At 44.7% G+C, this 26,607-nt stretch overlaps 1 protein-coding gene across 8 annotated transcripts in view; it reads left to right on the forward strand.

Moving 5' to 3' along the window:
- The window catches only part of ACACA (acetyl-CoA carboxylase alpha), a 166,330-nt gene that overhangs the window by 85,741 nt on the left and 53,982 nt on the right, over positions 1–26,607 (forward strand). For all 8 annotated transcript variants that reach the window (XM_090025369.1, XM_090025367.1, XM_090025368.1 and 5 more), the window contains 6 exons: positions 1,798–1,953; positions 3,222–3,368; positions 16,050–16,319; positions 16,742–16,839; positions 18,028–18,148; positions 18,660–18,770. In XM_090025369.1, the coding sequence (XP_089881495.1) occupies positions 1,798–1,953; positions 3,222–3,368; positions 16,050–16,319; positions 16,742–16,839; positions 18,028–18,148; positions 18,660–18,770 (903 nt within the window). The remainder of the gene's footprint in view (positions 1–1,797; positions 1,954–3,221; positions 3,369–16,049; positions 16,320–16,741; positions 16,840–18,027; positions 18,149–18,659; positions 18,771–26,607) is intronic.

A 26,607-nucleotide genomic window follows, 5' to 3' on the forward strand; every position in this document is an offset into this window, starting at 1 on the left:
CCAGGCAGTCTCTCCAGGTCTAGAGATCCTAGAGCAGATAGTGTCCACATGTTTTACTTTATTTCTGCCTTTGAATGGAGTAAAGGAAAAGAAAAGGACATTTTGTTAAGCTTCACTTGCTGGGCTTAAAATGCGTGTTTCATTGGTCATTTGTCAAGGTGACCTTTTCTTTTAATTTCTGTTTTTGATGAGAGGGTCAGAAAAAAATCATCCTAAGATGTGAATTTTTTGAAGTTAGTGCACAGGTAGATGAGGGGCCGCATTTTTGTTGAGTATTGAGATATATATATATATATATTTTTTTTTTTTTTCCTTTCCCCAGAATAGCCTTAAATACATTTCAGTCAAAGCATTCAAGGGACAAGAGGGATGATTCCGATATAATTTTCAGAATAGTTTCAAGTTGGTCTGTGCTTTTAAAACTCAGATGGTAACCCACGGTGCTAATGATTCTGAAAACTATTTGTTCCTCACAATTTCTTGTTTAATGAGAAATCTTTTAGATTTCTCCTTTATGGGAGGTCTCAAGGTGTTAAACTCCAGGTAGTAAATCACTGGCCTGTGCCACCGTCTTCAGTCTAAAAAAAACCCCCCATTTTATTAAAGCATTATGGTTTGCATCTTGAGAACTCTGTTAGGAGAGTTAAAAAACCACTGCTGCATGCAGGGATTGTGGTATGGAAACTTAGATAGGTCATGGCAGAACCCAGGTCTTCTGTTTTCCAGTCCTGTGCTGTGCCTCCTGGACTCATTGCCTTCTGTCAGGCCTGATTCCACTTTGCATCATTCAAAAAAGGCTTCTGCAGAGGTCGGATTGGGCTCCTAGTACAGTCAAAGCTTCTTAGCTGGGGCATCATGATAAGCGTTTGTCTTCCTGATTAAATAGATCTCTTAGAGCAGGTTGCTTTATTTTCTCAAATATCGCCTGTAAAGTCTTTAAGGTGGTGTTTTAAGTCAATATAATATTTTATTGCATCATTTATTGAATTCTGTCTCTCTTGAATGCCACTACTTTCTCTTTTTTTTTTATCCATCAACTTCTCAATTGAAGAACTATGGTTGGGAGTGTCAAGCCAAACAACCACTCCATTAAGAACAATTTAATCCTTTGGCTCCAGTCAAATGTGGCACCCTTAAGCATCGCTAGTTCAGTGTTGTCCCAGTTAAGCAGCACTCACTGTAGTTCACTGTCATCAGAGGAAATACATTTCCTATAGAGTCCTGGATGAGTGGAATATATAGCACTGTGAAGTATGGCAGCTGATAACTCATGTCACTACTCTGGAAGAATCTTTTAAACTTGTAATATCAAAACTTCAAACCGAATGACATATGCAAGTCTTGAACTGGCTTCCGTGATCAGTCATGAGGAATATGAATGGTATTTAGCTCCTGTACAGTGCTATTCAACTACATAAATAATAAAGTTCCCCTCATTGCTCTCAGCTATCGCAATCAATCGGCATACAGTGTCAGAGTAAGTACAGGTGAACAAGAAATAGTCTACGGTATGGTCTTCTTTCCATGGAGAAGTGGTTGTGCACCTTTGCCTACCACTGTGTTGTTATTAAAAGTCAGTGATCTACAGTAATGGTCCAACTTTGTTTCCATAAAGAACTAAGTCGTGATGAACCTTGTCATTATAGGATCTGCAGGTATTGTCATATTTTGGGAGAACACAAGTGAACTGGACAATCTAGTGGAAACCTAGTGAACTAGGGATTCTGTGGGGACATTTCCATTTAGGTTTATGGATGTCATGTCATATCTTTATAGTGGTAATGTTTTCTTCTGCAGATTATGTTCCAGGCATATGGAGATAAACAGGGACCACTTCATGGCATGCTGATCAACACCCCATATGTGACAAAAGACCTCCTTCAGTCCAAGAGGTTCCAGGCACAGTCTTTAGGGACAACATATGTCTATGACATTCCTGAGATGTTTCGGCAGGTAAATCTTCATTGACAGGCCTCTGTGGGCTGTTCGGTGGTTGGCATGAGGAAAGCATGTTAAAAGGTAGCCCTCCTGCTCATCAGAAGAGCCCAGCAGCTTGAAGGTCCAGTAGTGTTTGCAGTTCCTGCTGATCTAAAGAAGAGTCTGTGGGGAAGCGTAGAACTTTTCATTCTTCACTGCTGTAGCTTTATGAGCAGAGGGAACAGTGAAAGCAGTAGTGTGGAAGCAACATATTTTTTTTTACCTCAGTATCATCTAAGGCTTCATACAGACTGTGCATACACATTCAGATGATTGGGAAGAATTCTCCCAGGTTTGTTTTAATGGTAGAAAAACTTACCCAGAGCTACGTGTACAGACATTCAGATGTTGAAGCCTTGAAGAGTGGTGAACTTGCAGTTATGTAGCCAAGGGGGGTCCTATGCACATATCTCAGTATGCTCGGCGGGCTCCCTTAGTCTGTCTGGCAACAGTGCATAGGGCAGCACCGATTGGCTAACTCAGACTGCCCGTAGTCAGCTTGTGTTGTCAGTATGTACAGACATTTGCTGTCCCAGGAGAAACTCTCTTGGAAGAGATTTAACCCTGGTTGTTCCCAGGTTCTTTTTCTCTTGGAGCAGCCATTTTTACTCTGGGAGAAAAAGCCATAACATCTGTACACTCATGATTTCTCCTGGGAGAGCAGCAACCACGAGTGTACAGATGTTCAGCCTTTTTTTCCCCAGAGTAAAAATGTCTGCTCTAAGAGAAAAAGAACCTGGGAACAACATGGGCTAAATCACTTCCAGGAGAGTTTCCTGGAAGAAGAAATGTCTGTACACACTGTAAATCTGCACTGAGTTGGTAATAGCTCACACGTTACCTCTGCAACTTCTCTGCTACTAATGGTGGAGCTGCACCAATGGAGATTAACCAAGCCCAGTATAGATGAGACCCCAATGAATGAGCTTGCTGAACAAACAGTAAGCTTCATTGCTCTTGGACTTGCTGTATGCTAGTGTGAACTTTGTACCTTGTTTTTTGGGTCATATATCAAATTCCATTACTGCAGGTAATGTTACTTTGGCTGCAATCCTCGTTCATGGTTTAAAGGTTCAAGTGAGATGAGATCTAATAAATATCATCAGCCAAATGCTGGAAGTTGGGCAATTAAAGACCAAATAGATGTAGAAAAAATGTCTGTCTTGATTTTGCTTCAGAATGAATTACAGCCAAAATATTAAGACTCTGTAATTTTAACACGAGTTTAATTTTTTCCCTGCTAGTCGCTGATTAAACTCTGGGATTCCATGAACGAATGTGCAATTCTGTCTACACCGCCTCTGCCTTCTGACATGCTGACTTATACCGAACTGGTCCTGGACGATCAAGGCCAGCTGGTGCACATGAACAGGCTACCTGGTGGAAACGAGGCAAGTGACCCTTTCTGGATCTTCCCTCTCTTCCTGCACCACACTACAGTTTAGACTGGCTTGGACAATTGTAATGGGAAGATACCAAGCCAGGCACAAAATCTATTCATCTGCCTTTCTGTAGATGAAATCCCTGGCTTGAAAATGAGATTTTTGTTTCATTAAAAATTTAATACATTGTGTACAATGGGTATTTAAATCTCCTGAGTAAATTATGGTTTTGTTTCAAACTTACATTCATGCTGTGTTGCCACCATCTTTTCCCAGTCCCTCTTAATTCAGAGAGACATGCAGGAGTTTCCACTTGAAGGGGAACACTTGAACAAAATATTTGTTTTTATAAAGATAAGTGGTAGTGTATATTGTTCACTTAGCAAATGAAAATAATGTTATGCCTTATATTGAAATATTCCTGTGCAGTGTTTGTGTAAATATGCCGGAAAAGCTTGTGCAACAAACGTTCCCCTTTAATGGCTGATTTACTAGCGACTAACAACCTACTTATGCTACCAGGGTAATAGAGTTCAGGTCTTAGCTCAAGTGTTAAAGTCTGTGTTGTGATGATGAAATCCAGACCCTGCTCCTGAACCCTGTGGAGGAATCATTAGGTTTGAAACCTAAAGGTTGCAACATTGAGCTAACAGGGTAATAAACCAGCAGCAAAAGGAAACCTGATTAGTGCATTTTCATTGTCCAGCCTAAGTGAACTGCAAAAAGTGAATCTGTTTAAATGTGAGCAGGTAGAGGAGTGATTTATATTTTTAATAGGATTATTAAGCTCACAATCACCTTTTAATTGGACACACGGGTTTAGGCTGGCCACAGTCATGTTTCTACATGTAAAACATCAGGAAAATAGTGATAAGAAATCATTTGGTTTTTTTAGAGTAGGAGATGCAAAGAAATGTTAGACAGAGAATTTCAGCACTATTTATTACATCTCGCTCTAAGCCCTTTGTCAGGGAAAGGTTTCAGAGATATATATATTTTGAGTCTAACCTAATCAGTAAATACAGGTTTAAGGAAGGATAGGTCGGTTTCCTCATTGCTGCTGGGCCTAGAATGGGTATTTTAACTAAGGTAATTAAAACCAGAAATGGTGGAGGCGTCTTAGTGAGTGAAAGCTGAGGTTGCAGTGCTGTGTGGAGACTCTTGCCATGATCTTTTTCTTTCTCTCTGCTCTCATTCTGCGTTTGAGCGGATGGAGGCTGGGGGAATAGCAAAGTCCCTTAGGGACAGAGCTCTGTTCTAGCTGAAATTACAAGCACAGAGCTGCCTGGGCATGAACATGTAGTGTTTACTCTGCCAGTATGAATACAAATAGTCTTATTATACGAGATTCTGTACCCAAAGACCACAAAAAATGGGGAGGTTTTTTTAACCCTTGGAAGACTCGCTTGTGGCTTTTGTGGAAACCAGTGATTTAGCATCACAAAGAGCACTAACATGACCATATAAATAACAGCTGGTTCAAATAAGATAATGGTCAAATACAGGTTTAGGACTTGGGGTGTTTATCCCTGCTTTTTGCTGTCTGTATTCTTTGAGGATGACCGAGCATGGAAGCATGTGGCAATGTTGAGTGGCACCTTAGCGAGTTTCCCCAAGTTTGCTCAAAGGAGTAGCTTTGAGAAGAGCCTTGGCCCTGAAGGTGAAATTCCAGTGCCAGCTCTTCTCAACTGCAGCAGAGAAAGAGGGACAGTAAAGGAAATCTTCCTCCATTTCTCTCATTTCCTGGAGAGGTTTGTGCCTAACTCTCAGGACAGCTGGTAAAGTATGTCAGCTGAGCCAGTTCTCAGCTAGATTAGTTAGTTTCCACAGGCCAGAATGAGGTTTGAAGTATTAGTATTGAATTCTGTTACCAATAGCTTGGGCACACAATAGGGCCAGTCTGTGGGCAAGAGTGGCCAATCTAAGGGAGAGGGCTGAGCAGTCAAAAGTCTGAAGGACAGGTGACACTGAGGAGGTGACAAGCTGTCAGACAGATGCATTCCTCTGTGGTGCGCTCACTTTATCAGGATGAGCTGACTTTAGGCTTTTACGGTTTAATTTCTTTTAGCTGAAGAAACAAATTTGTCATGAACGTGCACTCAAGTGCCTCTCACCAAGAAGACAGTTGGATGTGGGGAGAGGAGGGGCAGCTGAGGTTTGGTTCATCTCTAGTACAGTAAAGGCAAGCAGGGTAAAGCCAAGCCAGCATGCATGTTTAAAAAGAAACCTCTAAATGCAGCCATTCCACTTTTCTCAGCAATAAGGTGGATCCAGAGATGCTGGACATTGCTATTTAGGTGTTATGCAGACTGTTATTACCTAACAGGAGTAGACAGTCTGCACTCATCCAGGAGCTTGTAGTAGTGACTGAGCAGAAGGTGAGTGGACCTGAGGGGGAGAAGAAAGGAAAATCTGTATTTGATGTTTCAGCAAGACTGGTGAAATGGTAGATCCTTTTCCAAATACTTAAAATTCTTTTCATTTGCTCCTTACCTTGTCTGAATTTGTTTTTAGAGTTATTTATCCTCAAATGGACACATTGACTTCTTTCATTAAAAAAAAAAAAGTGTCTTCTACAGTGACTCTCATTAAAATGGACACATTATGGTCTGAAAGGAATGAATGTGGATGTGGGCAAGATTCCTGGCTTCTCACCCTGGTTTTTGGTTTGCTTGCTTGGCAACTTGGGTCAGGCTTTCTGCACTTTGAGTTCTTGATCATCAAAATAAAATAATACCGACAAGTTATGAGGTCAAGACCATTAAAGGTATAGTTGTTAAATCAATCTTAGGCACTATATAATGTGACAGTGCCACACAAGCAGGGGAAATAGGTGAAGACAATCTCTTGTTGACTGAGGGGCAAAGCCAGCTCAGTGTATAAAGGGGATTCAGAGGTATGGAGAATGAGGACAGAATGAAGAGTATTAAAGCTGTGATTTTGCTATCCACAGCCCCAAAGATCTGCTGCAAAACAGCTTTGAAGAGGTTGGTCATAGAAAGAATGAGCCTTTGTTTTCTTCGAGTTGGTTGGTAATACCAACTTGGTTGGTAGTACTGGGAAATCACCATCACTGGACAGGAGTTTGAGGACTCTGGTCTCAGTTAAGGTCTCAGAGAGCAGGTGACTATTGGCACTTATTGGGGATTTTCCAACACAATGGTTTTGCATTGGAAAATGCCAGTTCATTGAAGCGAAACTGCTGAGGGCATACTTAACATTTTTATCCAGAACAGAATTTTTGACTAAAACCAGAGAAAGATGGTATAGTATGGCCCTCGCTTACCCCCGGACAGCCAATAGCCCTGCAGCTACAGCAGTCATGTGGGTTATAGGAAACTCACCTTCGAGTTCCTTCTCTTTTGGATTCAGACCAGGGCTTCAAAGCTAATGGCTACTTTGAGGTGGGACTTCGGATCTGTCCTACTGGGCTTATTCCACTTCATATAAATAATTATTCGGTTGATGAGAGAATGAGACACCGATTCCCAATGGCTGGAGTATTCAACTAAGATGAAGGAGATGATGATTCAGGTTCCAGTTTCAAAGCTATCACTGTTATTTTACAAATGGGAGACTGAGAGATCAGGGGTGAACTGAACTGGCAGCAACGTGGTGGCCAAGGGCACTCACTCAGGATGCTGAAACCTGAGGTTCCAGTAGAGCAGGAGCTACACAAGCACTAAATTCATGATGACGAAAAACTGAAAACTCTTTTGGGCCTAAAGAGCCCAGAATAACTTCAGCAAATCCTTCTCTGGTATGTTTGAACCAAGGCTGTCGACAGAATGATGATTTGCTAATTCAAACTGTGGCCATAGCAAAAGCTAGGAACCTACCAGGCAGATGCTCTCCGTGTCTCAGGAATGAGCTTTGAAGTGGATGGACACATGGCTTTGGAGCGTTTATGTTAAATAGAAAAATTAAATCATTGAAGACAGAAAATAGCATTGCACAGAGTTACAAGAACAGTCCACTTTCTAAGGTTGTCAGTCAAATCATTGTAAGTGCATTCAGCTTGTTTAGATTATGCCATAGGATCTTTCTAAATTTATTTCCCGCTAGTTTGAGTCTTTACATTTAAAAAAAACCCCACGTTATTCTTAGGGCTCAGACCTGCAAAGTCCTGAAGACCTATAGAGAGAGTGAGTAGAGGCTGGAGGTGCCCAACATACGCCGAATTGGAAGAGACAGGATCAGGGATGTGTAGAGACCTCTTGGATGTTTTGTTTTTTGTGCATGGCTGACGTGTTTTGTTTGAGCCTGGCTACACTAGAGCTATAACAAAGCTGTGTCTGAGGCTTTCATATGACTCTGTAGTCTGGTTTTATAGCCACGCAGTCATAGCAGAACATGGATGCCCCAAATAGTGCTGGAGCATTAGCACAGGGCTGGAGGTTCCCGAAGTACCCAGCAGTGCCCCGAGGGTACTGAGGCATTCTTTGCTCCATTTGGGTAGCCCTGCTGAAAATCAGGTCCGTAGCGCAGTGGTTGTGCTTTGAATCGGGGAATTTCATAAATCACCTCTTGAAGACTGAGTATCCAAACACTAATCTGAAATCCTAGCAGTGAAAGCGTGCTGGTTTTCCTGTGCCACTGCTATACTGGTCACCCTTTTTAACAGGAGCCAGCCCTCTGTTTCTCAAATGCATTTTCTAAACTTTGACCAACACTATTGGAGCCAGTGGAGCTGTGCCCTTTTCTGATGGGGATTGAATTAAGCATCAAAGACAATGAGAAAATGAGTGTAACTGGGTCCCGCAGGGTAATACCCTGCACTTACCTATCCATTTAGATCACATGAAGTATATTTGTGAAAAGTGTCGTTTTTCCTGTTGACACTAGATGTCACAGTTTTTCCTTTTCAGTAACTTGAGTTTCAAAATCATCTCTAATAGGATGTTTTAGTTGGAGCCTTGCAAGCTTTCTTTCCAGGGAAGATTTGGCCAGGTGCATCACAGAAAGGAACTGGGTGAAGTAGAGCTGGAGCTTTGGTGCAGTAACCCAGCTGGGCTATGGAGGTGCACTCTAAGTTGAAGACCTGAACCACTTTTACAGTGTGGGTCCTGTTTCATTGCCTGGCATAGCACATTAAAACCTTGGAGCCTGTTATGGAAACATGGGGGGAAAGCATGGGGGAAAACTGGAGGTATTTGTGCTACATGCCCCAAGTTGGTCGGTTAGCCAAAAGATGCAAAATTGTTTTCTTTCTCCATGCATTTCAAACCCCTTCCTCTTGGTGAGTTTTGGGAGCAAACCCCACCACAGGCTCCTGAGGTTTTTGGCATGGGCTTATATAACAGAGAAACTGGATGATGTCTGCTCCTATGCAGCACTTGGGTGCAGATTCACAATGTGATTCTCCTATAGCAAAGGCAGTTTGGCCCCCTGCTTATGCTATGCTTTGCAACATGCACGCACACATGCCTTTGAGCTCTGAGGATTGTAATGGATGGGGGACAGATACGGATGACGGGAACTATATGGGCTTTGCAGACTCGTGCTCAGAGTTCAGTTGCAGTCGTATGATTAACGGGGGATGCTTCATGGTAACTCAGATTGGTTGGGTTGCCTGACCTTCATGCACCGCAGTTACTTCACTGGTTCTCTCTTTACCGCAGACAATAGTCCTGGTTTTATAAAGGGGACACAAGTATAATAGCAGCGGGAGGCATCAATTTTAGGATTCTTCTGACCTGCTGGCTATTTTTGAGGCAGATCTTTTCATTGTTAGCCATAATCAGAGGCAACTGTTTGAAAGCTTGTGAGAAAATCCATTGGACCAATCTTGAGATTTTAGAATATCGGGGGAGTGGGGAGAAAACCGTCTTTGCCAGTGGTTGAGCCCATTTTTAGTTGCTTTCATATAGTCAAAGACAGCTCTGCACAGCACATACTTCTGTTCAGGGGTGGACTAGAAATGTGGTTTCTATACTGTCTAACTTCTAGTAAGTTGAATTTTGTAAAATTTTGTGTTGAAACCTTGTGCGTATGTGACGTATCTTCCAGCCTTCCAGCCCTCTCTTTTATGGCACGTGCGTGCTATGGTTAAGATTTTCGAGGAAGCCAGAAAAATAAGTTGTGGACATGGGAAGAGTTTACCAAGGGGTAAGATGGGTGGTGCATCATCTACTCTGCAGTAACGGCCTACATGCATGTTCCTTTGCTACGATAAGGGGGAAGTTAAAGCCCTAGAGCTTAGCCTTCCAAAAGAAGCCCATGTTACCTATAGCAAATCATTCATTTATCCACGCTGTGAGGCTCTTTTTTCCTATGTAAACTCAAGGGGATTGTTTGAGGTTTGTAGATATTTTTGTACACCTAATGTTCATATATGTTCATTTTGTAGGCTGAACATGTAATTGTATGTATTGCATGCCCCTTCCTGCATCTGCTGCTTGTTACCTAGGATTTAACTATTTGGCCCGAAATGTTCAATGTCGTGTCCCTGTTTAGGATAGAACTTTTGTGATTGTCTTGTTTGGAAAGTTCGAACCAAAATGCTTCAGTGGCTTTTGAGACCCACGTGTTGCCTACACGAAGAATATGAAGTGGTAACGGAGTGCTAAGATGCTTTTTTGTTCTACCCCTGATTAACTGTCCACATCTGAGCCAAACTTCAGAGCTTGGAAAATCATAGCTTGTCCATTCACAGTAGACCCCATTGCTCACGGTCTTGTAATTGTTTGAGTGTTGTAGCTTTGCCGTGTGGCTTCCTCTGCCTTGCTGAACTGCCAGCCAGCCTTCTGGTTTGCTTGCTAGCTTGCCTGCCTCCATCAACATGCCTCTTAGCCCTCTGGAAGGAACCAGGAGACCCATGAATTAAACTCTCACTCTTTCCATTCATTCACTTCACTGCTTTCTCTTTTTCCTGAGCAAAGCTTCTTTACATGTAACACAAATATCATGTGTTGTATACAGTATCTGCTTTTACCACCAAACCACACTTCCATTCCAGAGCTGAAAACAGACCCCAGGAGTCCTGATCTTCAGCTTTCTGCTGCTGTCTAGTGAATAATGTAATCTTTTGGCACAACATGTGCATTATGTCCCTGTGGAATATGTGGTTCACATATGAGATAATGTCCTACTACTGTTACCGGTGTCTCCAGCTCAAGTGGTAGAAGGCCTTTTCTATGGATCTGAACGTTTTGGAGTCGAATCCTGGTGATGGCCCATGTAAGAGGTCTTGATTGCACCTGGTAGAAATTCTGGGAGATTTTTCCCTCCAAATTCCTTTTTTAAAACAATGTAAAACAAAATATAACCCAGTGTGCCACATTCACTGTCCACCCTGTGTGCTGGTTCAGGTCTTGAATTAGGCTGTAGTCTTGTGGGGAGAGAAAAGCAGATTATAGTCAGGTAGCGGAAAACTTTCATAATACAGAAGGAAGACATTAAGGTTGCTTTGCTTAATGCTTCATTCTGGTATTACCAAATTTTTGACTCCGTAGCCTTTGAAATTTCCTTTTTAATGCAATATATAATATATATTACTGACGCACATATGTACACATATAAAACACAATGACAACACTCCCATAATCAAACAGGGGATAAGACAAGTTTTTTTTGTAACTATAAGCTTCTTGGAAAGAAATCCTGTATATTTGAGTTGGGCCCCTGAATTTTAAAATCCAGCCACTCTTCATGTGGGGCAGCTTTATAGAGCCACATCCAGATTTCCAAATTCAAAAAAAAGAAAGAAAGAAAATTAGAGCATGGCAAAAAGAACATGGGATTGAACGTCATCCTTGTTCTGAGCAAAATAGAGTGAAATAACACGATTGCCATGGCTCATAAACGGAGGCTGCTGAATAACAAGCTGTTCTAGTTTACATTAGTTTTTATATCAAATACAGTTCTTCAGGAATTACTGAACGTGGTAGAAAGGGAGTCAACCCCCTCCCAGCACCCCTCTCATCAGTGTGCTATCACTCCCTGCATCCACTGCGTTACTGGAAGTGGGAACGGAATTAGTTTCCTTCCCATTCCCCTCGGTATCTGTTGTCAACGGCTCTGACTGCCACTAGCAGTCAATTTGTAGCTGCATCAGTGTGTGTATTACTGTTCACATCGATAGCGCAATTAATGTTGAAGTCAATTTTGGTGTTAATTTTAGGCCATGATTAGTGTTGACACTCTGTGTCAAGCTAATGGCATTTATGAGCACCATGAAAACGAACGTTAGTTAATATCATGTTTTTACTATCTGTTAACGGTTACATTAAGCCAAAGATCTGCAGGGACAGGGTGTGTATAAAATTATATATAAACTTGTGTGTGTGTGTAATATATATGTGCAAAGTGATTCTGCATTGCCAGGGCTATTCAGGGAGCACATGACATCCAAGCACTGAATCCTAATCACAGATTGGAACATCAGAAATAATGATCACTTCTGATCGGAGGTTGTGAATAATTCATCTGGTTTGATTTTCACGTTCTGTCCAGTGATACTTTTCAAACCAAATGTGTTTCTACAGGAGAATAATGGTCCCACTTCTTATGGAAATACTGTGGCACAAATCATTTCGCTAACATAAAAACAGTTAAAGACGACGGTTGTTGTTTTTATTTTTTTTCCCACCCACTCTGGGCTCTCGCTCTCTTTCCTGTCGCCGCGTGTGCTGGGGATCCAAGTGTGGCAAGACAAGCGCTTCTAAACTGCTACGGCTGGTGGTTGTTTCTTTTAAAGCCTGTTTTGAAACCGCTACCCCTTGCCATCCCCCGCAATTGTTCTGGCAGTGCTCTTGGGCGATTAACTCAGCCTGGCTAATTAACCTGTGAACCTTCTCTTTTTGGCATGCCGCCATTAACTTAAAAATCACATAATTTTTTTTTTCTAAATAGAAAGCCTTTCCCCCACTAGTCATAAATTTAAGCAGCTCATGGAGCCTTTCATAGGAGGAAAAAAAACCCTTAGCTCTCCCCAGGATTTTTTTTTTATTACTAGCCATCTCTCAGTAAAGATGGGGTGCACTGAGAACTCGGATATAAAATATTATAGTGACACATTTGTGCTTTTTAAAATAGTATATGGCTGTACCAGCTTTTATTTATAAAACTATTTTCAGGGATTTATATAATTGCTTGGATGTGTGAAAATTCATGAATCCCTTGCTAAATAAAACCTTACTTAGTCCATAGCAGTGTGGCAAAGAGAATTTAAGCTGTGGATGTGTGTTACAGAACCAGAACCCCAGATTAGCGCCTGTGTTTCTGTTCTGAATTATATTGTAATGCCTCTGTGCCTCAGTTTACCTGTCTGGAAACTGAGGTTAGTAATATTTTACTTTTCTTTTGAGCTTTGTCTTTAGTGTCCGTGACTATTTTCTGCCTCATGGTTTGCTGTGTAGAGGATAAGGGCCTGGTGCATCCTGAAAACTAGCAGAGCTTATATGGTGGGGCCTGTGTTTTTGTGCTGAAGGTCCCAGATTTGGTCCCCGGTCAGCCCTTCTTTATGTGTAGATATTTACTTACAAAGTGGTGTTTGCTCTCTCTTGCCTTGGAAGCAGTTACAGTGCAATTGATAGCGCTGTCTTTATTTTCTGCCCTATCTTACAAGACCTGGAGCTGGCCGCTGTGGTCCATGCCGAGCATGGCATTGGGGCTGGTAGTGAAACTTTCTGAAGGGTGCCCACTTCCAAATATTAGTTGCGACACCATTTGTTTTCCTAACTCCCCCCTCAGAGCCCCTCATTTCCTCCCTACTATCCAAAGTACAGTGAGGATTGGAGTCGAGTAGTGGTGAAACGTGTGTTTGAGCACACAGCGACTTGCAGTGTGTATCTGTGTGCACTCACGCCAGTCCCACGAAGCAGTATGGGCATGTGGGTGCAGTGAGCTAATGAACAGGGAGGGTATCTGCTTTGCCTGGTATAGACACACTCAGATGGGAGCACGGAGTGGCTCTGAGTTAATCCTGATGCTCTTACCTCAGTATTTTAAGGGCCAGATCCCAAGATGCTTAATATTCAGCTTTCTCCCTCCTGTGGTGTGGCCAGGAGGATGAAGCTGATCCACTGCCAGGTGTTTTTCTCTCTCTGCTGAAGTCCAGTGATGAAGGAAGTGGACAGCAAGCTCTCAAGCTTTGTTTTTGATCAGTGTGGTTGCTCTTTGGGATCCTGGCAAGTGGTTTGTGTCCGCCTTCCTGTCTCTGCTGAGTATCCTTTGGTCTTCAGTGCGACCAGCCAGCTGCCTCTAGTGGTTGGTACAGCATTTGGGCTTTTCATTAATTTTGCAACAAGATTGGTATTTGACCAGAACATCCCACTGACATTTCTGGATTGACGCTCCTGTGAATGCAGTATCTTTCTTCCAGTCCTTCTGCAGTCAGAGGCTGAGACTTAGCTGTACATCTGCAAATAGAGGCAAACAGAAAAAGAACTTATCACCCAGTGGCGGGGCACTGCGTGCGCCTGCCCCTTTAAGGCCCCGGAGCTGGCAGCTGCCAGGTGCCTAATGAGGGCAGCCATTTTAGGTTCAGGGCTGCCCCTATAAACAGGCCAGTTCAGCTGCAAGGGGCCAGGCAACAACACCGCCTGGCCAGAGGGCTGCTGAGTTTCCTCCGGAGGTAAGGGGGGAGCTGTAGGGGGTGGTAAGGAGGCTTCTGGTCCTGGGCTTGATCTAAAACTGCACCCTGCTGGGAGCAGGTGGCCTGGCGGGGTTCCCAGTGGTGCGGGAGCCCCTAGGAAATGCCAGGCCAGTTACCACCCCAGTGAAAGGCAGGTCGGGGCGCCTTAACCCCTAGCCCCCACCACTGGTTGGGTTATCCCTTTATGTGTAGGGCCCAGGGGGTGGGCCCCTAGAGAGAGCGAGGGGCTAGAGACTCGATACTGATCGAGAGAGTACCCTCGACTGGCCCATGCTGGGGCCGGGGCCCGCTGTGAGGGATGCCCGAGAGCCGGGGTCCTGGGGGGACCACACCCGAGAGGGGAAAATAGCTTCAGGGAGTTAGATGGCCGAATGAAGGCAGGGTAGCTCCGCCTGAATGGAGGGATCTTGGAGGGGTCCTGATAGAAGGATTCTGCGGCCCAGTGAGGGGCCGGTGATGACAGGAACACCTAGATGCCATCTGCGAGGCCTGGGCTGCAGTGTGGAGAAATGAAGCAGCAGATAGCGCCCCCTGGCATCGGGGCAAAAAACGGGCAGCCTCCTGCTTACTACCAACTAATTAGTTCATTAAGATCAAGGCGTGGTGGGTGAGAAGGTGGGCGGTTAGCCCAAGAACAGCTGGGCGGGCTGCATGCCGAGCGACCCTGAGCGGGCCCCCCTGTTACACACCCTCATTAAAAAAAAAAGTGTGGGGGAGAAGGCGCCCCATGAGACGGGACACAGAAAAGTCTGACACAGTCAACCCATGACCCCAGGTCTTGAAAGGGAGGTGCAGTGGAAGGAGCTACAAGGAACCGGCTTGTGTTTTTGGATTGCTGTCTGCGTTCCCTCCAATGATCCTCTGATTAATTTCTCTGTCTCCGTTCTCTCTCTCTCTTTCTCTCTCTCTCTTTTTTTTTTTTTATATAACGAACCCATTATGGTGCATCTTGCTGGAGACATTGATTGGATCTCATCTGTGTATTGTGCCCATTTAGATTTGTATTAAGCAGCACCTATCTGTCTCCGGCTTCTCTTCACCCCTCTCTCCCCCACCCGCCATAGTTCATAATGTTCAGGATTCCAAGTATCAGCAGCGAGAGCCTCAACCCTCCTGATTGCAGAGGATGCACATTTGGCTCGAGGAATGTGTACTCGGAGCTTATGATCCTCGGGCAAGTTGAGACTGGGTGATGCATGTGGCTTTCAGAGGATGCTGCTATTTACATCTGTTAATGGCATTCCATGATGGCCAGCTCCCCAGTGCGGTGATATGCAGCGGCTAAGAGATGGGAGGTGCAAGCTACCGATATTGCTCATCTCCATTAGTCAGGACTAGGAGAGATCATCTGATGAGGTTGAAAAAAAAAAAGAGCAAGACTTGGTGAAAAGGCATCATTTATACACATGGACTTGAAAAGGCAGGCTGAAGGTGACAGAAGCTGCAGCAGTAGCTGGGCTAAGAAAAGGGACGGAGCCAAAGAAATGCAGGACAAAAGCAGAAAGCAAAGAAAGAAGAGAATTGTAAAATAGAGGGATGAAAGATGAGAAGGAAGAGGAAAGAGTGCAATGAGTGGTATGGGAGTCACTCTGAAGTATGATTGACGGGGTGGCCCCTGAGGTGGCAGGGACCGTGGTAAATGAACCACCCCAAAACAGAACATTTTAACTAACCCTCTGTCCTCCCTGACATGAAATAAAAACAGCCATAAGAGAGAGGGACCTTGCAGGATGGTTCTGATCTATGTTGAATCCCTGAATGGACAGCAGAGCTGGTCAAGGGAGAATCAATGTCACTTCATGTCTAGGATGGGAAGCGTGCAATAATGTGAGGTAGGGGTCCTCACGTGTGATGGTGGGTCCAGGTCCATCCTTTCATCCATCTCTGTCAGTTCCTGTCCCCCCATCCCATAGACTTTATGCCAGCAAAATTTGCAGAGAAGGGTCTTTCCTGAGATAACACATCTGCTGTGCAGTCCCTTAGGGGTCCTCAAGGAAGGTATAACCAAAAGGAGGGGGCAAGAGTAGCAGTGCTGTGTCCCAGTATTGGAGAGTATATTTTAAAATGCTTTCTTTCTCTCTCTCTGGTTGCAGATTGGTATGGTGGCCTGGAAAATGACCCTCAAGAGCCCCGAGTACCCAGAAGGCCGTGATATCATAGTCATTGGCAATGACATCACGTACCGAATTGGCTCCTTTGGACCACAGGAGGACCTGCTCTATCTTCGGGCTTCTGAACTTGCTCGAACTCAGGGCATCCCCCGGATTTACGTGGCTGCCAACAGCGGAGCGAGGATTGGTTTGGCTGAGGAGATTCGTCATATGTTTCACGTGGCCTGGGTGGAGCCCGATGATCCGTATAAAGTAAGGAGGCACTTGGAGGCAATGAGCTCTGTAATATTCCACAGGCTCATCTAACATTTGCAATACTGGTCTCTCACTTCACAGTTTTACCAGGTACCTGGGCACCCAGTTAACTTGGCACTGACTCAGCAAGTCAGTAGAGCTTTTGCCAGAAGTCACAGATTCATAGATGTTAGGTTTGGAAGGGACCTCAGTAGGTCACTGGGTCCAACCCCCTGCCCTGGGCAGGAAAGAGCGCTGGGGTCAATTAGAGCTTGATTTTTTTTCAGATGTTGTGAGTATCCCCAGCCTTAAAATCAGAATCCGTTATGATTGAATATATCTCCTGGAAAGCTTTCTTACTGGGAATTTTCCTATTAGAAGTAGGTTATCGGAGAGTTTACCTGACAAGGAGATGTAAAATAAACCATTTGTCCCCACAGGGATACAAATACTTATATTTGACACCTCAAGATTATAAGAAGGTCAGTGCCTTGAACTCAGTCCATTGTGAGCACGTGGAAGACGAAGGAGAGTCCAGGTAAGCGGGTCAATGTTGGAGGTCATCCTGCTTCATCCTGGTACACAGGAGGGAAATGTGTTACTTCCGTGCCTGCTTTGACTTGTCTTGTCACCCCCACATCCATTAGCATCCAGTCGTGTAATTTTGTTGCGCCCTGCACTTGGCACAACAAAGGTGAAACGTTGTAGCATGAAATGTTGTGAAACACACCATGAAATGCAGCAGACCAGTATTATTGCTTCATCTTACTTGTGTAGTTGGGGTGCACCAGTCATGGGTGAGGACCCAACCATGCTTAGAGATTGTATGAACACATAGAGGAACACAGTTCCTGCTCCAAAGAGCTTTTCATAGGGTCATTTTTGGGGGTTAAGGATGCCCATTGGAATGGATTTTAAACACTTTTTGCGTTGGACCTGCCTAAAAAATGCGATTACTCCCATTCTAGGCAGCAGGAAACCCTCTACTATCTGTGCCCAGGGATGGGGGCACTTGCAGATGAACTTTAGCAAAGCTGGGCAGAAAGAGGCTCTTAACCTAAGGGAGGGATAGAAAGAAGGCAGAAATGTCCATGGAGACGCACAAGAAACTATTGGAGGGATTTTATGGACTCCGAGGGACGAGAGAAGGAACTTTGGGCACAAGACAGAGCGAGAGGGGGCCTAAGTTCACTGAAGTACTTATGTATATGCTTAAGTGCTCATGCTTAAAAAGGGTGTGGTGGAAGAGAGAGAATGGTGAAGTCAGGAAGAGGAGGGGGGAAGGCAGGACTGGGGAAAGAAAGGCTTGAAAGTAGCAAGTACAGAATAGGTAAGATATGAGCCTAATTTTAGTCTCTCATCCTCACAGTTTTTTTCTTTAGCCCTCTGCCCCTAATCAGTTGAAGCTCATAATCATTAGCAGGGGTGCGAGGATAATTTCTCAGTGGAGCTGACCTCAGTGAGGCTCCATACATTAGTCTGTAACCTGTCCGGCTCACTCAGCACTTCCTCCCAACGCCGCTGCTTTGGCAGACCGTGTGCAGCCTGTTCTTCAAGCGTTGAACAAAGCTGCAGGATGTGAGGTCATGTATAGGTTCTCGTCAGTATAGGTACATTACTCTTTGCCTCCTACATGATACTTTGTCACTTTTCTTTTTCTTGGTAGACAACTGATTCAGCAAATCACTGGGCCTTGCAACTCAAAGGTTGTTTCTGTCTCCCTCAGGTATAAGATAACAGATATTATTGGAAAGGAAGAAGGACTTGGAGTAGAAAACCTCAGAGGGTCTGGCATGATTGCTGGAGAGTCATCATTAGCCTATGACAGTATTATCACCATCAGCCTGGTAAGCCCCAGTTGCTCTGTATCTTGAAACTGCAGCACCTATTTCAGCTGACAGGTTGGCATGTAAAATCCAAAATGCCCATCTAGGACCAGACCTTCGCTTGGTGTAAATTAGCGTGCTTTCATGGACTTCAGTAAAGCTAAACCAGCTTGTGTCAGTGCAGGATCAAAAAGACTTTGCTCGTGAGAGGTGCAGTATGCACTCCTGAGTATATTTTGAATGGATGGGAAAAGCAAAGCAACTATAGTTCAACCCAGTGGTTGCTTAATTAGTAGGTTATTGGGTTTTTAAAAGGCCTTCTAAATGTATAAACCGCATGCATTACTGGGTACATTGGCTTTTTAAATAAAAGCAGAAGTTCTACAGCATGGTGGTGTTGGCAAGGTTGACATGTGTGGCCACAGAATACAAAGGCCCCCAAATATAAGCAGAATAGTCTTGCCAGACCATCTGGACCAGCATGTTTTGGACCTATCCTGGGATGTAAATCAAATATGATTTGTATTTATAGGTCACGTGTCGGGCAATTGGCATTGGGGCTTACCTTGTTCGGCTTGGACAGAGGACCATCCAAGTGGAGAACTCCCATATAATCCTGACCGGAGCCGGAGCGCTGAACAAGGTAGGTTGGCACTTCAGTGTCCATTTTATCTCATTTGGGTCAGGTTATATGCTTCTTCAGGATGAGCACCACATCTCATGAACCGCTCTCACCACAACTGGGACCCAGTTTGGCTCCTTAGTGCCTGCAGAAAAGCTGCAGGAGCACGTGCGATGTGGAGACTGAGCTCCCTTCTCACTTCCTCTGTTTCAGGGTTGGTGCAGCGTATGGGGTGCTTGCACTGCTACTGCATATGCCTGATCCACTCTGTGATTTGATACATCTGCTCTCTGGCCTGATTAATTTGTTTTAACAAACATGGTGTTTCAGCTCTGATGCTATGTTGGGGACAAATAAAGGTGTCCTACATCTATTAATTGTTCTGCCCTACCACTTTATAATCTTGTTGTTATCTGCAAGCTTCTGGAGAGAGCATCCCTCTCAGCTGGCAGCTTCTGTTTGGAATATGCTCTAACGTGGATTCTCATTCTTGCTGTTTCCTTCTGAGTCTGGTCTTGGATATGTGCTGTGTGTGCATAGGGAGGAAAATATAGAGACCCAAGAAATGTATTTTAAAATGTGTTCCCCAGTAGTTGGGGATGGTTGCAGGATGTCACAGAATTCAAGGGCTGGAAATCTCCCAAATATTTTTTTCTGCTCGCAAAGTCAGGCTATTCATGAACCAGTCTTTCTTTTTTTTTTTAACAGTTGGTGATTTTTATAAAAGAAGTGTGATCCAGTTAATAAAAGATTGATCAGGGTCTAAGCAGGGACATTTCCAGGGACCGAGATGATCAAAGATGTATTAGACATACAGGAGAGCTTTGTATTAAGTCCTCTATTGATTTAGGTGGTTTTGTGTGAGAGGTAAGGTTATAGTTATAATATGTGATGCTATCGTTGTAGGAAAGCCTGCATTCTGTGACTTTTATATGTTAAGGATTCCCGACACCCCCAAAGGCGCATTAGAGGGAGGTTCTGGGGGATATGACTCTTTGGTCAGGATGGCCCAAATCATAGGAGAGAGAGTTAACCTAGTATGACAAGTCATTCAGAATTAACCTCTCTTGACAAGTCATTCAGACTCTCGAGAGTGGAAATGCTTGGAGTTAGGAGGCAGCTGGAGTGTCTTATGGGAAGCAGAGTAACCTTTTGGAAGGTGGGGGTCCCAGGTCCTCTTCCCCAGTACATTGTGTTGATGTGTATGGAGTGCCCAGCACCAGGAGAACTGTTTGTGGGCTGGTGTGCATCATGGGGTGGCTAGTTCCACAACTTTTCCAACAGAGCTGTGGTAGCAGAGATCCCCAATGGAGACACAGAGTAGGATGGTATAAGGGCTTTTCATGCTGGTTTCACTTATTGGACCTTCCCCGAACCACAGCAGCTCTGCTGCTGGAAACCCTTTTCTGCCACTGTAACTGTATCCAAGTAGGAGGGGTGTGTGTGTATGCATGTTTGGGGGGCATGGGGTCAGCACCAGAAGTTGTCAGCAAAGGGGCACAGCTGGCATAGCTATGCCAGCAAAGCTGTGTAGTGCAAACTGAGTTAGTGACAACTGTTGTTAAGGACTCTCAGCACTTTGGCATCTCAGATACCCTAGAGTCTGCCATTTTGGGGGTTGGGGGGCCGGCAGGAGGAGGAAGTCACTTTAAACTGCAAGAACCTTAACTGCTTCCTCTATACCAAAGAGATCATTTTTCTTCCCAAGAGATGATTTCCCTTCCTTGTTTCCCCCAGCCCTGCCAACATCACAGCCTCTCTCTGTTGCTGCCTGTAATCTGATGTGAGCCATGACCACTCTGCTCTCGTTGAGGGCTTTGTTTACGTGGCTGTGATGATTGTGCAGGCACAAGTGCCCCTCTCCACTGTGCAGCTTTATGCTCAGCCACTCTCCAGCACCTGGGGTTGTCGTGCTTCAGCGCAGGCGGCATTTCGGTGTTCGGAGGAGTGTCTGCCCAGCAGTGGGAAATGAAAGAGAAAGAGTCTTTCATTGCATTGTTGCACTGAATAAGAGGGCTCTGCAAAGAACAAGGCACTGATCCTTTCAACTCTGGGGTGCTCACACTTGAGTTAAGTCTGTTACACACACGCACGCACACACACACACACCACATGCATATACCAGCATATGCAAGAGGGAGGCATTTCAAGACCTTTCTTTTTAAAGGTGTGAGTTCTGTGCTCACCGAAGGGGTGTGTACAGCCTGGTTCTGGCTCAGCGATTGGTGCAGGTTCATGTTCTTCATGTTTCCGTGAATGGCATTGCCAGTTTGCTTAGTCCTCCTTATTGTCTTTATTTTACCTGGTTTCTTGTAGGCCTACTGTCACCGTGGCACCAGCATGTTTTGCATCTTAGTGCCTACCTGCTTTGGCCCACTCAACTTTGTGTATAACAGGTCTGAGACAGGGGATCTTGAACACTCCTAAGCACTGAATTCTGTGCAGGTCCATGTAGGTCTGATTCTCCCCTCTGCAATTCCCTCCATGGGCCTCCTGAAGAGAAAGAGGTGTCTGTGCAACACATGATGGGGTAAATGTCACCTGGGGGTTCAGTCTACATCATCAACCTCATTCCACCTGGGGTTTTAAATGGGAGCTCGGGGTCAAAGACGGATGCAGTAGATGGATGCACAGATGCTAGGAGTCAAAGACCGGATGCACAGGCCCACCAGTGCAGCAGTTCTTCCAGGTTTATCTTTGGTCTCCCACTTACCCACAAAGAGGCAAACCAGCATGCCCATGAATTCTGGAGAGATGCTTCCTTTGACTTTTCCTATGGCTGGCAGTCTGAGCCCATTAGCTAGGGACTGATGGAGCAGGCTCTTCCCCTGTAGCAGTGGGGAGGCAACTTCAGGCCATGCTGTATCCCTGCCGTTCTCCATGTTCATGGAAAAGCTGCCGGTCTCTGTTTTACTTTTGCATTCAGAGATAAACTAGCCAAGTTCACTGAGGCTGCCCATGTGGCATGGCTAGAACAAAATCAGTGCGTTTCCTTTTGGGAGCTCCTGTCAAGACTTCTTTGGATGCAAACTGGGTATTTTGTTTCCGGGAAGTTGTTTCATTTGAGACTCATTCCAAAACACCAGCTCTTTCTCAGGGGGGAAAAACAGCTAGTCTCGTCCATTATGATTATGTACAGCTAGCCCCAGGGGCTGGGTGCCAAGGGAAGCATCTAGTGCCAAAAGCAGGCAGGAGCCTATAACTTAAGTGATGGGCTCAAGGACAATATCATTTTTAGCTGAAGGGAATGATCAGTTCTGGAGGTTACCTAATCACGTGCTGGCTAGTTTGCTACGTCTGTGCCAGTACTCTTTAAATAGAGCTATTATCACCGTAAGGCACTTGATTTCATTTAGATTCATTAAGGTTCCTATGAACTCCTTCACCTATCAGCTATGACAAGGAAACTGGACCAAAGTTTACCCTTATTTTTCACCCTCTTCATGATGAAGTCGTCTTCATTTACAGTCCAGCCTGACATGCGTAGAGGAGGCGTGATGGGAGAAAGTGGGGAAAATGTGAGGTGACAAGGGCTGTGTTTTGCCTGTGCCCCCTTTTGTCTTCACCAGTAAGCTTCAGCAGGAGATGGGGTGGGGGGGCTGCAAATGACATTTTATTCCTCTCTCGTGAGCGTGTGTGTGCGTGCATGTGCGCCGAGCCCGTTGACCCCCCTGAAAATTGAAATAATGATAATGCGCGTCTCCTGACTGCATCAAAGTATCAGCACATCAAAAGCCAGGAGGCATGAAATGCAAATGATAAAGTGAAAGCAGATGGATTGTGCATGATCGCCTGATGCCCAATGAATTTTAAAAGGTGCTGGTTCACATGGGGAGAGGGGCTGAAATAAACACGTTATCCCTGCAATTTTTTTTTGTTCTTGCCGCTCACTCCTGACAATATTTTTTCACACTTCAGTGAGCAGCCTCTCCATCTCTCTCTCTCTTTCTTTCTCTCCCTCTCCCTCTCTCTCTCTTTTTCTGTCTACCTCACACACGTCTCGGGTCATGTCGTTGCAGCTCCGGTGGAAATAATAAGATATAAACCACGAGGTTGTTATTTGCATAGAAATAGCATGGAGCCCCAGGCAGCATGGGAGAAGGACACAGAGATCATTTGTCTAAAATTTTAATGAAAACTTTTGCTGAGGCAGAGATTTTTTTTTTTTTTTTTTAACTTTCCCTTCCTCCCCACCAACCCCTCCCCCCACAACTCCCTTTCCCCATCACTGGCTTAACGTGGCGCGATTTCAAATGAGATAGATGGCATACTGCCTATCATAGCGGAGGAATGCAGTAACACGAACATTTCCTTGGGTTCCCTTTTTAATAGAAGTAGACCTGAAGAGCCTTACACTCCCGGTTTGATGTATTGAGCACACGGTTCAAGCCTTGAGAGCTATGCACCATTTTAGGGCACACATCATGGTTGCTGGTCCTTAGTTGACTTGCTTTTAATTAGCTTGCATTTTTGGTGCCTTTCTAAAGGAAATTATAGCTCTAAGACCATGTTGTTCACATAAGCAAACAGTTTTTATCAGCTAGGCTTTATATGCAGGCATATATTTCAGAGTGTTGTGGAAGCAGAGACCAGACCAGGTCATCAGAATGGTGCCAAGACTTTCAGAAGTGGGTAGTGATTCAAGCAGTCTCTGTTTGTCCTGGAAAGACCAGAGGAAGAGCCCAGTTCTTGCAGTGAGGGGAATGCCGAAAAGCAGCCTCCCTTTAGGAGCTCAAGTTGAGGCTTCCAAACCAGCCAGTTCCTTCTAAAAATGTTCATTTTAGCATGCAGATGTTATGGGGTGTGGGATGTTAGCATTAAAAGGAGAACGGAGCAGGGAATGGAAGGCAGGAGCACTTATGGGTGTGTTGCCTTGTTCCATCTCCAAAGTGGGAGCACCAGCAGCTGTCGGGTACCTGTACCAGAATCCTGTTTTTAACTAGACCCAGTGCTATGCATGTCTAGAGAAGTGCAAGAAATCCCACAGTGGATTATAATGGAAGAACCTGCTTGCACAGGCAGGTTTTGACTGACTCCTCTCAGAGGCTGTCTTCCACCCTGCAGCAGGAGGGGTTTGCATCCTTGTCATTAGATGAGAATAAAAAAAGAATGGAGCAGTAGGTTTTTGCTGTAATCTGGTTTTGAGCCTCCCTAAGCTTTTGCTGAAGGATAGGCCTGCACAATGCACAGGACTGTAGCACCGCAGAGGCCATCATACCTGTGCGCATTGGTTGTGATAGCAGCTGCATAGCTTGCCTCACCTGTGGATCTGGCCCTGCTGCTGCTGTCTGTGAGACCCTTGGGAGATGGGGGGTGTATCATCATGGTCTCGGGGCAGATGGTCTTCTGGAAGCTAATGCTGTCCCCAACTCAGTCCTTTCACAATCGTTGTGGGGCTGGCAGCTTAGTGGGCAGGTGGCCCTGGTAGAGAGGTGACACCCATCTTTACCGGTGACACCCTTGATAGAGAGGTGATACTCATCGTTACTGGTGCCACCCTTGGTAGAGAGGTGACCTCCATCTTTACTGGTGACACCTTTTTACTGGTGTCACCCTGTTAAAGAGGTAACATGCATCTTGGTGTAGTCAGTCACTGATAAAATGTAGGGTGCTTTGTGCTCCCATAAAATGAGGCACTGTACTGTAGCTGCTTACTCTTTTTGGTCCAGACTTCCTAAGTTGCTGCCTTTCCACCTTTGGAGCATCCCAGGCCAGAAAGGTGGGATGACAATGTATGTTCCCTTAAAAATAAATATCTTGAAGTTCTAGGACAGAAATGGATGAAAACACGTCCCTGCTCCCAAAGGTCCGTCCTTCATTTTTTAAGTCTCCCCTCTGTTTTGTGTTGCGTGCTTTGTACCAGACCTAGCGGATCATAGGGTCCCTGACTCCCTCACCTGATCCAACAAGAAACCGCAGAACTGTTTTCTCTGGAAAAACCGTCGTCTTGCATTCTGAGGCCAGGTGGCCACTTTGTTTTATGTGGGAGAAGTATCAAGCCTTGGAAACTAGGTGCTTTCTCTCCCAAACTCTTCATACGTGCCATAATGGACTGCGTGCGTGCACGACAAAAGCTCGGTCTCTTTTAGTCCTAGTGTGAGCTCCTGCTTCAAAGCCCTAGAATGGAAATAACAGGATGATGGGAGAATTGCTGGTCTCTGCGTGGGGTGGGCATAGCAGCGTAAGCACTCCTTGCCACCATTTGCCTGTGCTGGGCTGGTCATAAGCTATTCCCTGGATTCGCATCAAAATAGAAATAAATATGAATTGTTGAACCTGAAGTAAATTCCGATCACATCCCAGAGATGAGAGAGATAGAAAGAATGGCCTCTTCTTCTGTCGGTTAATTTATGGGCTTTCAATAAAGTTTAGGTTAGTTCTTAAATTATGATATAGATATAGGGGAAATAAAAAACTCAACCACAGTTAGCTTCTAGCAAGGCTGGGATTCAGATATCCATTCCTGTGTTGGATACTAGCTTCATAAAATAGCCATTCATTTCTGGGGACACACACATAAATCTCCCTAATGTTACTGGGAGCAGCGCATACTTAGGTGCTTTATTTTTTAGCAGCATGGGATACCTACAGATAGCTGGCATCAACTACATGTCAAGAGCTCTTTCTGGGTAGAACAAGAAATTGGTACAGCTGTTGGCAGCTTTGGTATCATCTGGCTAGGAGATGAGGATTATCAGGAGAATGTGTTTGGGCGACAGTGCCCTCTGATGGAGACGCCTGCTTTTGTCTGTAGCATGGGTCTGATGTGGCTAAAAATGTATGGATATTCTTTTAGCAGCTCAGGTTTATCCCTGGGAAGACTAGGAGCTACAGCTCAAGTCTATCCCTGTGGCGGATTAGAAGAAACATTTTACATCTGCAGGAGAGGACTCCCTGCCAGCTCTGTTGCATCTCCAATCCAGGCAATATTTTGTATATTTACATGAATGTTTTACATGAGGCTCGGTCCTTGGCTGGGAAAACACATTCTGAGGTGGACTATAAGGGTTGGATCTGGGCACAACCTTATTTTTAATGATCTCTGCATGCTGCATTTTAAAGTTGGCAGTGTCCCACAGTTACTTTAACAGATTAGAAAGGGAGTTTCTCTGTGTGCGGTTTTGTTTTGGATGGATTAACACAAGTAAAAAAGTTGCTTTTGTGTACGTGAGAGACCAACAGAAAAAGATCAATGGAAAGTTTTCTGTTTGCATTTGCAATCTGCAACACATGGGTCTCTTGGAAATAGACTTAAAACAAATGAATGCCAGCACATGTCCAGTGACCTTTCCCGGATGCAGCTTTCATTAATGCAGACAGTGTTTGTGCGTCAAGTCATTAACATGATAGGTACCATATTGTGTCATAATAGGGTAGTATACATGTCAATCATGTGCCTATGAATGAGTCCCTGAGGACTTGTTGATACAACAAGCCATAATTGCTGTGAGGATCGGTTTGACAATCTGCATTAAAGGAAAAAAAAATCCCTAACAACCCCTTTACACAGAGCCATGAGGGAATATCCCTGCATTTTAAGATCATCTCTGTATTGTCCTGCCTTTCTTGGGTGGAAATCAGACCAGCATTGCTGTTTTCACGGAGGTCTTTGAGATGTAATTTTGTGTTGGTCTGAGCAAAACGTTTGAAAGAACTCAAGGCAAGTGGGCAAGACTGTGCCACAGTCACAAAAAGGTCTGTAGTGCAGTAGGCAGGTACCCGCACAAGCTTTACATTAGCTAGTTCAAGTGCTAGGAGTGGCCAGAACCCAGCAGCACAGGCCAGTCGCAAGTAAATTAGCCCCACAGATGAGTTCTGCCATGGCTGGATGTGTTGCTTCCAGCTAGCTCATGGATCT

Source organism: Crocodylus siamensis, chromosome 13, assembly GCF_052110815.1.
Source record: "Crocodylus siamensis isolate JL-2025a chromosome 13, ASM5211081v1, whole genome shotgun sequence".
Classification (NCBI taxonomy): Eukaryota; Metazoa; Chordata; order Crocodylia; family Crocodylidae; genus Crocodylus; species Crocodylus siamensis.